The 13,868-nt window shown below is 37.7% G+C and overlaps 1 protein-coding gene across 1 annotated transcript in view; it reads left to right on the top strand.

Moving 5' to 3' along the window:
• AKAP11 (A-kinase anchoring protein 11) overlaps positions 1–11,614 on the top strand; it is a 34,134-nt gene extending 22,520 nt beyond the window's left edge. The window contains exons 8-11 of the mRNA XM_054384857.1: positions 2,750–2,863; positions 3,605–3,651; positions 7,259–7,419; positions 11,325–11,614. Coding sequence (XP_054240832.1) covers positions 2,750–2,863; positions 3,605–3,651; positions 7,259–7,419; positions 11,325–11,471 — 469 coding nt within the window. The 3' untranslated portion in view covers positions 11,472–11,614. The remainder of the gene's footprint in view (positions 1–2,749; positions 2,864–3,604; positions 3,652–7,258; positions 7,420–11,324) is intronic.
• The last annotated feature ends 2,254 nt before the right edge of the window (positions 11,615–13,868 follow it).

Genomic DNA, 13,868 nt, shown 5'->3' with positions numbered 1-13,868 from the left:
TGAAATTTTGGGGTTTTGATACTTTCTGTGGATTTCTGTTGTTTTTGTTTTTGTTTAGGGGTTTGGTTCATTGTGGTGATTTTGTTTGTTTGTTTTATAGTTGGGGCCATCTGTTTAAAAATTACTGTGCAGATTATATGTATACCATGTCAATTTGAAACATTTAAATGTACTATCAGGTAGTACTACTTTCCTGGCAGCTATTTCTTAATGCAAGTGGCTTCCTTGTGTGTAAGAAGCTGTCAGCACTCTTGCTTGTAACATCTTTGATGTACTAGATGCCATTAGACCAATTTGTTTGTCATGCTGGTATAATGTAATTATATGGGATAGTGAACATTAAACAAGTTTAACTTGGTAAGGAAAGGCCTCTCCCTTCCTTCTGTGTTTTCCAGGCTGTTTGCAATATTCATTGAATACTGGTACTTGCACTCCTATAGCTGACACTTTGGAAATTACCTTCCTAATAATAAACCTAGAGATTCCATTAATGGTAGCTGAATTTTTTTTTAATTTTTTTTTTTTGGAACACAGAAGTACAGTCCCCAGAAAACATCTTACAGTGGTCCAGTTCAGTTTACCTTGCTTTGCTTTACTTCAGGACTAAAAAAAAGATGCTTTTATAGTAGCTCTGTTGAAGCAATCTATGCCCTCTGTGTCTCAGATCAATATGAAAATTGTACTTCAGTACCTCACAGGGGATTAAACTATGTGTAAACAAAGGAGCAAGGCAACTTGGAAAGCATTACCAAAGCGTGATCTCTGCATGGATGGAAATAGGAATAAAAGTTTTCTAAGAAAACTGGTAAAGTTAGTTATGCAGGGTGTGCTTGTATCTTTTGCTTTGCCTGTCAATGTTAGCAATTTAAATTTAGAAATAAAATAGTCTTAAGATTTCTCTATAGTTACTGTATAGGTATAGGCACAGATATAGACATGGACTTTTCCAGGGAATGAGCTGGACCATCCATGTTAAGTTAAAATTCAGAGCAGAAGCCTCTTGCCATTGACTGTATGTACATAATGCAGAATCTCAAAGAGATGATCTAAGTTACAGTTTCCATATATAGGGTGTATATATATGTTAAAAGCTTTTCTTGTAATTCTACTTGTGCATGCTGAGGACCTACTTTAAGCGTTATTGTAGTTGGTTTATTGCTTGCGTTGTGGTTGCAGGACTTGACTTTCAAGACACTTGATTTATCATCTTAAAGTAACATTTTGTGTTATGATGGCAAAAAAAGTCTCATACATTGCTGTGTGTTGTAATCATATGGTTCAATACATGTGATTGTTTTAGACCAAGTCTGACCTCTGTAACATTAATTAATCCCATACCTAATCAGAATAATAGTACACATGAGAGCGTTCTGTTAGATTGTAAATACTCCAGTCCAAGAACTGGAGCAGCTTTTATTTCCTCTTATGTTATTTGTATATAACTTTCACTGAAAGAGGCTGTTTGAGTGCAAAGTATTGGTATCAATAGGCTATATTAATCTTTTCTATACATGTAACCCATATTTCATATACAATGCAACAGTCTCACACAGTAGCTGGAGAAATGTTCTCAAGCTCGGATTTTCATTTTCTGTGCTAATGGCATTTTGTTTTCTTTGAAAGCTTCTGCTCTTTCTTTATGTATTTTGGTCTTTTTTGGTTGTGTGTGTTTGTTTTGCATGGGAGAACTCTTTGATTGTTCTTTGCACATATAGTCTAAATAAGCAACAATCTGCTGAACGAAGCACCTGCAACTTTTTATTTTATTTTTCCTGTTGGGGTGTGTTCATATTTGCAGGCTTGCTAAGCTGTTGTAACTGTGTGGAATAAGTGGAAAAGAAGCTTTCCATTCACACAGAACTTAGGTGAAGAAAGTGTCTTCTTGCAAGAGTTTTCTCTGAAGGTTACTTCATGGCTTGTCATACCATCTCTAGTAGACAATCTAGCTTTCTCAGAGGTTGCTGGTCATCTTGAAATTCTATTCTTGGAAGGGTTCCAGATGTGCTCTGGAGGAGGTCTGAAGTTGGGGAATAGTGTTGTAATCAGATAAATAACTCAGTTTTGTACATAAGCACAGGCTTAACAAACTGTGCTAATTATAATGCCTGAAATATACCAGTGTAAGGTCATGCTCAGTTTTTTCAGTTCTTCTCATTGGCTGAAATGTAGTCATAGAATAAATGCAGGATGTTAATGTGAAGTAATCTTCTTAGTACTGTTTTCACTGATCTATAAACCCCCATATTTTAAAAATATCAACTTGTAGAACAATATTCAGAATTAAGTTCTTTCTGTTGTTGTTGCTACAAGAATTCTTTCTCATCTGGCTGTTGAAGATAATCATTGGATTTTTGGAATGAGCTAGAAGGATTTTGTGTGGTTATCTTCACAATGTATAATTTTATGAACTTTTAGCTAGTTCTTAAGCAAACATTATAGCTGTAATCCATATTCCTGTGAGTAATTGTAATGAAATTGCTGAGCTCGTATAAATAACAAGCGGTGTGCTTAGACTTGAGGACAAAATTACTGCTAGCACTGATCTGGAAAATTAATGAGTACAAATTAATACTTTCACCTGCTACTGAAACTTAACCAGTTTTGCATTACAGTGCACATTGCTGCTCTGAATAGCACTGACAGTCATGTTTGCACTCAGGTATAGCAAATTGGCTTAGGCATTAAATGTCTTGACAAAATAGCTCTAAGCGAATTGAAGGTTCTAGTTTGAGCTATTGTTCTTTTCTAGTTCAGCTGTGTTCTCTTCTTCTCCTGGCAGTAATGGTAACAGCAGTAGCTGGAGCAGTCTTGGTTTAGAAGGGGATATGTATGAGGAGAATTTATCCTTTCCAACATCAGACAGGTTAGTTGAGTTGAGAAATACAAATCAGATGGGTTCCTCATAATTAATGCATGAAATCATTGTTTTGGAAAATAAATATATGGTGCATTTTCTATGCTGATACATTATTCACTCTTCTCACTTAATCACAATATGATTTTATCATTAATTAATCCATACCGAATGGTTAAATTTTGCTGTGCTAAACTCATGAATGTTTCCCGCTTGCAAAATGAAAGGTCCCTGTTGTGCATGTTCTTGCTTGCTGTTTTACAAGTCTTTAGGTTTACTTTTTCATGCAAATTAGAGCTTGCTTCCTACAGGATTTCTGTGTTTTCCTTGAGCTTGTGGAAATTCTCAAAATTGCTTGGTGATTGATTTTTGTAGAGCCACTATGAATTACATCTTTGACTAACGTACAGCTGTTCATACCTCTGACATGAGATGCCTCAATCTTTTGACAAAACTAAACTATTCTCCTTAATTAAAATCAGTAAGTTTTCTTCTTATTTTAAAACATCTTTGTTACAATGCTTCTTTTTAATGCCCTTCTCTTGTTTCTCTCTTCTTTCCCCCAAAGTGAATCTTGTGAAGTTGATGATAAATCTGTCTCCAACCTGAAATGGTGTGAGAAGCAAAGCTTCTTTTCATGATCATTTCTTAATTATTTTATGATCTTCTTGATCTTTAACCTTCATTACAGTCTTAGGATTGACTGCATTTATTGGGCATATTGTATTAACTTTTTGTTTTAAAATACAGTGATGGAACGGAAGATAAAGATGAAGACTCCAAAGGAGCTCTAGAAGGTAATATCAAGGCCAGCATATACTGCTGTTCTTGACCTCTGCACTCTACATGAGTTATTTCCTTAATTCTTTTCTTCTGTAGCCTGCAAAACAAGGTGAAAACCCTATTATCTCTGTTCATCATATGTCATAGTGTTGTCATTCAAGTGTCAGAATACATTCTTAGATTAATGCCCTTCATAAACCTCTTAATGCACTGAAATGTACAGCTTTTGGGAAATATTAGTCCCTGATGCTCACACATATACTTAATAATGTAAAGTAGTGAACTCTGATCAGCTTGTTGAAAGTGTAAATTTATATGCATAGAATAACTTCTTTGTAAAATATTTGATACGGAGCTGTGTCAATGCATCTGCATGGCTCTGTTCGAGATAAATAGTTATTCAAACTGGCCATGTTAACCCTGGGAGAGGAGACATGAGAAACTATGAAAAAAAATGAATTCAATATATTGGGTCAAGGCATTCCCAAGCGCAAGTACAGGCTGGGCAGTGACTGGCTGGAAGGCAACCCTGAGGAGAGGGACTTGGGGTGCTGGTGGACGAGAACCTCAACATGAGCTGTCAATGTGCACTTGCAGTCCAGAAAGCCAACCAGATCCTGGGCTGCATCAAGAGAAGTGTGGCCAGCAGGTCAAGGGAGGTGATTCTCCCCCTCTGCTCAGCTCTGGTGAGACCCAACCTGGAGTACTGCATCCAGTTTTGGAGCCCCTATTACAAGAGGGATATGGACATGCTGGAAGGTGTCCAGAGAAGGGCCACCAGGATGATCAGAGGGCTGGAGCACCTCTCCTGTGAGGACAGACTGAAAGAGTTGGGGCTGTTCAGTCTGGAGAAGAGAAGGCTCTGATGTTACCTTCTTGTGGCCTTCCAGTGTCTGAAAGGGGCCTGCAAGAAAGCTGGGGAGGGACTTTTTAGGCTATCAGGTAGTGATAGGACTAGGGGGAATGGAATAAAGCTGGAAATGGGGAGATTCAGGCTGGATGTGAGGAAGAAGTTCTTCCCCATGAGAGTGGTGAGACCCTAGAATGGGTTGTCCAGGGAGGTGGTTGAGGCCCCATCCCTGGAGGTGATGCTGGAGGCCAGGCTGGATGAGGCTCTGGCCAGCCTGATCTAGTGTGAGGTGTCCCTGCCCATGGCAGGGGGGTTGGAACTAGATGATCCTTGTGGTCCCTTCCAACCCTGACTGATTCTATGATTCTATGATATTTCCTATACTCTCTTCTTAGTGAATTAAAAAGCTAGGATTTATCCAGGATCGTGTTAGAGTTTTCTAGTTTGTAGAAGCTCTGCTTCGGTTCCAGTCTGACTGAAATGCCAAAGGTTGTTACTTCAAATGAGAACAGCTGGTTTAAGGATGAGCTGATGTTAGAGAAAATGTAACAGTGCTTTTCTTTATTTTGGGCGTGTTCTGAAGATGAAATAAGCATTACAGGGAACCTCAGCTCTACCCTCTTACAGAGGATATTTAGCCATGGTGGGTGTGTTGTTGTTTATGGTTTTGTTTGTTTGTTTGTTTTTTTGTAGCTCATGGGAAATGTATGGAAATTAACCATGTCCCTTAATGTTTTTTTTTAATTGGGTCTGATTGTGAGTTTATAAGAAAATTAAACCAAATTATTGAGTATGTTTTCCTCAAAATAATTAAAATATTTTCTTTTCTGTAGTTTTAATCTAGGTTACCACTATACCATAGCTTTCTTCTGGTCTCAACTTAAAAAGGACTGGCATCTTAGATGTTTGAACTGTTTGATTAAAATAGTGCTTGATTTTATTTCTTTGCACAGTTCAAGTGTGTCCTGGAATGCAGAAAACTGCATTATACTGTGAATAAGGATTTTTCCAGTGTATTTTCTTTGCCATCTTACTATCGTTTTGAAAATACTGTTTCAGTTACTTTCATTGTAGGACCATTTAAATAGCGTTCTTGGTAGAAAATCTTTGTACCTGGCCTTGTACATCTGGATATGTTGTTTGTTCATGTCATATCTAGAAATGCCTGGCTTTTTCCTATACCAGCTGCACCTTGTTCACCAAACAATTTGAAGCAAAGTCTTGTTATTAGCAAATGTGCATCTGTTTTATAAAACTAAAACATCTATAAACATTTTCCAGTGATATCTTACCACAGTACTTTCTATCAAGTGCAATAGTTTGTTTTATATATATTTTTTAATCCTACAAAGATAATAGGTTTTGAGGCTCCTAGACAAATATTGTCCACCAAAAGCCTGCTTATGTTGAAAGCTCCACTAGAAAATTTTCTTTGTCTTACCTCCTGGGGGAACTGTTTCATCTTCCTTAACTTTAGCAGTTAGGAGTGAATACCTTCTGTGCCTTAGTTTTCATAAGCTCGATTGGAAGAGTAGTGAGATTGAGGTAAACTACATGTGAGCATATGTTTTTATTGCAAATGTGTTCCTTGTTTCTGTCAAGTTAAGTTCAGCAGTCTGGAAATAGAGGCATAAATACCAACTTGGAATTGCATATTTGGTTCTGAGGTGTGACAAAGTATTGCTGTGATAACTGGATACAGAAACTAGTGTAGGAACAGAAGATGCTAATACCGTAGTTTCTCTGTGTTATTAATGCAACTCTTCTTTCAATACTGTGTTAATTTTTGGAACTCATGTTGTAGAGGAAGTGTTGAAAAATTGGATAGACCTCAGTGAAAACAGCACTGTATTTTGGAAAAGTTCATAGGCAGTCTGGTCAGTCTGCCTGTACAGGAAAGAATTCTGAAACACAGACTTCTTAAAAAATGAGTTAGGTGTAGGCATAGGGAAAAATAGCAGTTGGAAGTGGAAATGACCAATGAACAACATGAGAGCCATTGCTGTTCATTCTATGAAAGGCTGTGTTTAGTTCTTTGTCATTTGGAATATAGAATCATAGAATCAGTCAGGGTTGGAAGGGACCACAAGGATCATCTAGTTCCAACCCCCCTGCCATGGGCAGGGACACCTCACACTAGATCAGGCTGTCCAGAGCCTTAAACACCTCCAGGGATGGGGCTGCAACCACCTCCCTGGACAACCCATTCCAGGCTCTCACCACTCTCATAGTGAAGAACTTCTTCCTCACATCCAGCCTGAATCTCCCCACTTCCAGCTTTATTCCATTCCCCCTAGTCCTGTCACTACCTGATAGCCTAAAAAGTCCCTCCCCAGCTTTCTTGCAGGCCCCCTTCAGATACTGGAAAGCCACAAGAAGGTCACCTCGGAGCCTTCTCTTCTCCAGACTGAACAGCCCCAACTCTTTCAGTCTGTGCTCACAGGAGAGGTGCTCCAGCCCTCTGATCATCCTGGTGGCCCTTCTCTGGACACCTTCCAGCATGTCCATATCCTTCTTGTAATAGGGGCTCCAGAACTGGATGCAGTACTCCAGGTGGGGTCTCACCAGAGCTGAGTAGAGGGGGAGAAGTTTAGATGCCTTCTAATACCCAGCTATGTTCGCATACAGTTGTAAATGGGATAAACAGTACTAACTTGTGTGAAAGTTCAGAAATGCTTCAGGCCAGACTTTTTTTTTTTTTTCTTTCATGTTGTGGACTTTTTGGAAACAATTTGAAGCTATAGATCTGATGATTTTATTTTTAATGTTAGGTTTGGAGCAAATGCGGAAGACTTTAGCAATAGTGAATGTTGATCTGGAACCAAATCTAGTGGACCCCCAGCTCAGAGCAGTTCTCCAGTGGCTAGCAGCTTCTGAAACAGAGGTGTCTGATCTTCGCTTTCATGACACTGCTACAAGGGATTTTGTTTTTGTAAGTACTTGGTTTGGTGGGTAGAGGGAAGGGGAAGAACTTGATTGATTTCCATTTGCTGTGATGCTTTATTTGTCACTCAAATAACGAGGTATTCACTGTTGAGGAAAATCATTATTTGAATCCTGAGAAGTCAAAATGGAACAGCCTGTTTAGCCTGTGCATATACCATATATAAAACAATATTGATCAAAACTAACTCATTTTCCTTGTTCCACTCAAAAGAGGTTACAATTGCGACTTTTTTTTAAGTGAAAAAGATTTAAAAAGCATTTTTCATATGGTATATTTCAAATCATCATTTCATGAGAAAATGGGAGTGACTGGGAGATGAAGTCAGTATGGACAATAGACTCCCTAACATAGATGAATGTGTGCATCTATGGTGCATAGTAGCTGTAGATGTGTGTTAAGATTGTGAAAGGTCCCTACAGGTCAGTCGGTATCATACGTGGGCTGAGTCTTCCGGAGTGGCTTCTGCCTTTCTGTCTCAGAAAAAGAATGCTAGCTTTGTTTTTTTGCCTATGTGAACTGTGTGGTATGTGTATCTGATCTTGAGAGCAGGGAGTCTTACATTCTTAATTAAAATAGCCCATAAAATTGGGAAGTGTGGAGTGTTTTTGCAAGTTGAAAAATGTCCCCAATGATCTCTTTCTGGAGGCTGGTATGTTTGATTTAGAATTCTTTCAGAAATATGTTTTGTTGTACTTTAATTCTGACACTTAGTGGACTATATACTGTCATAAACTGGAAGGCAGTTGGAGAATACTTTTTTCAATTTCTGTTTTCGTTTGATACTGTTTGGTTTAATTCCTACATTTGTATGTTCCTTCACTGTTATGGTTTATAAGTGTCTTAACACCAGGAAGAAAATACTTCACTTCTTCTATTCTGACATGCCTGGTCCAGTGTTCTCTGAAGTTCTATTGATGTAAATTAGGTGGGTTTAGTGACTACAATCATTCTGCCCTCTTAAGTTATTCTGCCACCTTTTGAAGATCTGCCCATCTCTTTCATGCTTGTCATACACAAATTGCAGGGTTGCAGATACTCAGGTGGAGTAGGACCTATGAAAGTGTTAATAACATAACAGTCTTGGTTGTGTGCAGATGAGAAAGAGACAGACCTGAATCCTACACTGCAATATAACATGGAAGACCAAAAATAGATGGCCAGTGCCTTTTTTTTTTTTTTCATTTTTTAATGTGTTTTTGTTTGTTTGTTTTCCCTCAAGTATCAGTTTCTTCTGCTAGATCTGACTTAGTATATTTCAAAGTTGTAATGCTACAGTTGTAAGCCAGTGCCTGTGCATGCACAGGAATGATATTATTTGCTGACTTTGTATCTGAACACCATTCTAGCTGTCTTAATAAGACAGTATACTGAGAAAAGCACTCTGGAAGATAGCAGTGTCTTATTATGTATGCACTCCTAAAAAATTATTCTGCTTTTCTACCTGACACTTTGGTCATAAATTGGTAGCAAGTTGGCAGTTGACACCTAAAGATAATACATAGGACCTTCAGGCAAGCAGCAGACATGCAGTTCAGGAAATGTTACGATAGTTAATTGATTTGCTTAGCTTTATAGATTAATTTTTAGTTCTCCAAATGCAGGTATGTTAAAATGAATTGAAATCCTGTTTATTTCACACACATGCATGTTTCTCACTCCCCCAAAGGGCAAGAAAGGGTTACCTGTTTTTTATTCCATCCCATTTATTTGTCAATTGAAATGATCTCTAACCCGAACTGAAGGTCTTAAATGAGAAGCAGTAATTTGCAATTCTGTCACTTGTAAAGCTAGACAAGCACCTCCAGAGGGCACTGCAGCCCAGCAGAAGAATGAAGTGACCTTCTGATGCTGATCTCTTATCAGCTATAGGGTTTTGATCATCTCATAGGTACTTCGGTGAGTTCTCTAAGTTACATGGGAAATGAACCTGGGCTTTAGATCACACTGATACCAGTAATTTCCACTGGTTGGTGGATTCTGGAAGGGAGGAAAGATTCATGTTAGCTACTCACAGCAGAGTAAGGAGCCTCTGATGTGATGTGACTGTGTAAGATACTCTTAGCATGTATCGGGCAAGGCATTACTTGCTGCAGCTGGGTATGAACTCTTAAGGGTATATGTTGTGCTCAGCAAGGCAGGAAAGTTAAATACATATGTATGAAACAAAATACATTTGTTAGGAGCTAGAAAAAAGAAAACAATAAATTAGAATAGCTAGTTCTTGACTTTTTTTGAGAAGCCTGAAGGCATGGATATGCAAGTACCTGCATTAAACAAGCATAGGTATTCAATTTTTAATTAGACCTTACCTAGATGTTTTAGCATTCCTTGTGTCTGTTTTGAGTAAACTCCAATTTTTTACTTATCTGGCAGCGAAAAATAGATTAGTCAGCTAAAGAAATAGTGGGATTTAACTTGGAACACCAAATTAAAATAGAAACATTGGTAAAGCTGGGTGCCAGCTCCATTATCTTACCATGGTGGCATGTTCTTCTTTGGACAGAAGTTTTATACTGTATTTGCTGAAGTAGGCCTTTGGATGTTAGTCAGACTTTCCTGTGGCGTAAGAAAAATGACCATTCTTTTATAAACCAATAATATTGCCTGTTGTAGGCTATGAAACTCTTACTTCCTGTGCTCTGTTTTAAAATTCACAGAAATAACTACAGGTTTCAGTTTTATGTAGAAAAGATGTTGTGATTGATTATTTATTTTACCAAAAAAAGTTTTAGTGTTCAGGATATATTTTACTCAAGACTAGAGAGGATCTCTTTTATTCATTCATTTTTTTGAGGAAATAAAATTAAATATTTTATACATGTTCTTATGCCACATTCTTTCTGGCAATTCCATCACCTGCCTTGTTGCTCTTGGAGCATCACTTAAGTGAAGGAGCAGAGAAAGATAACCTCCCTTTTGATTTTTTAATAAAAATTCATGTTGCAGTCTGACAGGTCTCATAGAAAAACAAACATTATGAAATTTAAGTTTTGTAACTGTGGAGTGTGTTTCACTGAATGCTGTTTGGTTTTTTTTTTTTTTTCTTTAAACTCAATATATAAAATGTTATGGTAGGGAACATAAAAGGCAATAAAATTCTACAGTTCCAATGACTAAGTAGATTAAGTGTCTAAATTGTGTTTGCTACACGCAGCATTGACAGTTGTCCAAAAAGCTACAGGGAATAAAGTTTGTTTGCGTAGGTGCTGGATTTTGTGGTTGTTGAGGTTTTTTTTTACTCCTGCACTGCTGGAAAATTCCTCATTGTCCTAGGGTAGACTTTCTTTCACACGTAGCTGAGCTTGACACACAAGCTAAGGAAGATTTTTTTTCACTTGGACTCTGAGTGAAAAAAATATGTTTTCAGCTCCACTTATCTCTGCTCCCAAGTCATAGTTTAACTTCACCCTCCTCTTTTCCTCTTCCCTAAGATGTTAAAATTTCCCCACTCTGAAGACACTGTTTTCATTGAGGGTAGCATCTGTGCCACCCAAACCACACTCACTATATGTTGTGAAAGGAAAATCCACATCCTTTTATTAAGTCTGAGTTTTGTCTTTTTATATGTGCGTTAATGGCCTGGGAGGGGTGGTAAATGTCTTAATCTTGTGTTCAGAATTTCCTGTTTTCTGCAGTCTTGATGAACCACAGTCCTCATACCTGTGGCACCACATCATTTGAAAATATCACTCCCTCCAGAAGAAAAGTTTGTGAAAATTGCCCTAAAGAAAAGTGCCTGATGCTTGCGGAAGTGTTTGTTTTTCTAGATGAGGGAATAACGATTAACTCATTACAACTGATCTCTTATGAGCTCATGTTTCAAGAATAACTTCTGTAACTGTTAATCAGGATGTGCTGGTCAAAATATTATGTTTTGTGTCTCCCCTTAGCTTTCCAGAAGATTGCAAGAAAGAGATTGGAAAGTCGGAGATCTCTTGCAAGCAGTGCTGAAATATTGTGAAATGATAGAGAAGGCATCTGATGGAGAGCAAGTTCTAAATAAGTCCTTGGTTGGTTGGCTTCTGGAAAATATCTGAAAAATCCAAAGATGCAACACCCTTCACTTCATTCCACTTGAGAAAGGAGATAGAGAGAACACAGATACGTAAAGTAAAATTCAGCTAATGAGTGTTCAAGTAATTGTCAGCATTTCAAAGACTTTGAGGTGAAAGTCAAATTAGCTGTGCTGTGCTTTGTGATACTGTGCACATGGTATGTTTATTCAGTCTATAATCGGTATTGTCCACCCACACATAATGTGTATTTACTGCTGTGTTCAGACCATTGAAATATTGATATGTCTATGATAGTAGTTCAGAGGAGCCAGTCTCAGGCATGGTAGTCAGGATTCCTGCTGTGCCAGTATAGCTCTTCTTCCCACTTGTATGTGTGCTGTATTTGCAGTAGGACTGAGAGCACTGATGTTCTGCAAAAGTCTGTTCCAGAATACCTTGCTGCAGACAATGGAAAAAATCGCTGGCGTCAGCCAGGTGTTACATGTCCAAGGGCACCATGGCCAAGAGGAAAATTATGACTTGCCCGAGCAGCCTCTTAAGACATTCTAGCTTCATAGCCACCTTTATCAGATTTAACTTGGTGATGATGTGACAGTCTGCTCTGAAATTGTTGAGGTGCAAATAGATGTTCCCTTTTGTTGACTACTATAGATCTGGTAACTTCTGGTAGAAGGACAGAGTGGGTAGCTTAGCATAATTTCATACATACTCCTTCAGCAAGGTTTCCTGAAGCTTTCTAACCAAGTTTAAATTGCTAAATTTCATACTGAAGCTTTTCGTATGCAGATACTTCTATGACATTAATTATGTATCAGAGAATTTGTATGTTAGTCTCTCACATAGATGTGCTACAAGTAACAGATAGACTACTTCTTTTTCTGAGGATATTGGTCAGCTTTTTGAATAGTCTAGTTCTTTATTTCTTAACCTTCCATATATGAATTTTCTTTTCACTAATAAAAAAAAAAATTGTTACTCAGTGAGCACTTAAGCATTAGAGTGAAGAAAGCTAATGAAAGCTAATGAAAATAAAGGGGAAATTTCTTGCAAGTTGATTTTTAATTTTCCGTAACTATTTAATGAACAAAACCAAAAAAACCCAGCAACACACATTCCGAGACTAATTAGGTCTCCCAAAAATGGTATCAGATTTTAAATGTTCCATTTTCTAATGTAACTTTGTCTGGGACCTTTTCTGTAAAGAGCCATGTATTGTTGGAGATGGGAACACAGGAAGTAGTAAACCCTGTCACCAGCACAAAACCCCCTAGTTTTACACAGTTGATTTGCAAATCAAAATACAAGATCCAGGAATGATTCTGGTGGAAGAATTTTGGTTTTTCAGCAAGAGCCACTACTGTCAAGCATTTACTTTACTTGACCTCTGAAGAGGCAAGAACAGAGCCCAGCCACTGTAGTCACTTTATTTTGTACCATCTTTGTACATTCCTGTTGTATAGCTGGAGTTATAGTTTTAGAGGGCCTTTGTTCTGTTGTACTGTCTGAATAGTATTTAATACTAAAATTTATTATAATTTGCTGGAACTGCTGCTTATTTGTGCAGTGTTACAGTAATTCACAGCTCAGTTAGTGATGCAATTGTATACCAAAAGCAGTTTGAATAACTATAAATGTTTATGTAACCGTACTCAATAAATATGAAGGTTGTGTACTGTATAATGGTGATAAGTTTTGCCATTTTAGTAATTTAACAACATTCAGTTTTCAGATTATGAACTCCAGGTTGCACTAAATTTGTTCTTGTTTTAGCAGTGGCTTAAAATAAAACACATTTCACTGACTGCTAGAGCACTGTCATTTCTTGTAAATTCATGGAGTATTATTTTTATTTTCAGCTAACAAAGGTAAGATTGGTCTTGATTAAGTGGTTGTGTAAAGGTGCTTGAAGAATGGTACAGTAAATAGTGCATCAGTAGATGGCATACTTCTTACAGAATTAGATTGGTGTCCAGGAAGAATGCAGGAACAGTGTTTTACTGTCTTTGGCTTGAAAGGTAAGCCTGTAGCTCCTATTACATACAATAAAGCATTGCATGGATTCTGTGAGGAGAGATGGGGCGAGAAATCGACCCTAGTATCTTGACATAAGTAGGATGTAATAACCAATCCACCTCAATTTCATCCTGCCTGGAAGCTAAGTTAGAGAGGTTGTACTTTTGGTACTTCCCTGTGGACTGAGGTTGTTCTTTTTGTGTGTTCACGTTGTACGGTATTTGGGGAACTGGCCTAAAAGCCAACCTTAGATTTTCTGGACAAATGTAAGAATACATTGCTAATGAAAAAGTTGTATGCAGCATTGCTTCATAGGCTTATTCAAAATCCTCAAGTGTTTTGGTGTGCTGTAAAATCTACCAAACAGCATTAATGTCAGGTACGCCAAAGTAATAATGCTGACCA

Source organism: Indicator indicator, chromosome 1 (assembly GCF_027791375.1).
Source record: "Indicator indicator isolate 239-I01 chromosome 1, UM_Iind_1.1, whole genome shotgun sequence".
Classification (NCBI taxonomy): Eukaryota; Metazoa; Chordata; class Aves; order Piciformes; family Indicatoridae; genus Indicator; species Indicator indicator.
The sequence above is the reverse complement of the archived record's forward strand: the minus strand, read 5'-3'. Positions and strand labels throughout refer to the sequence as shown.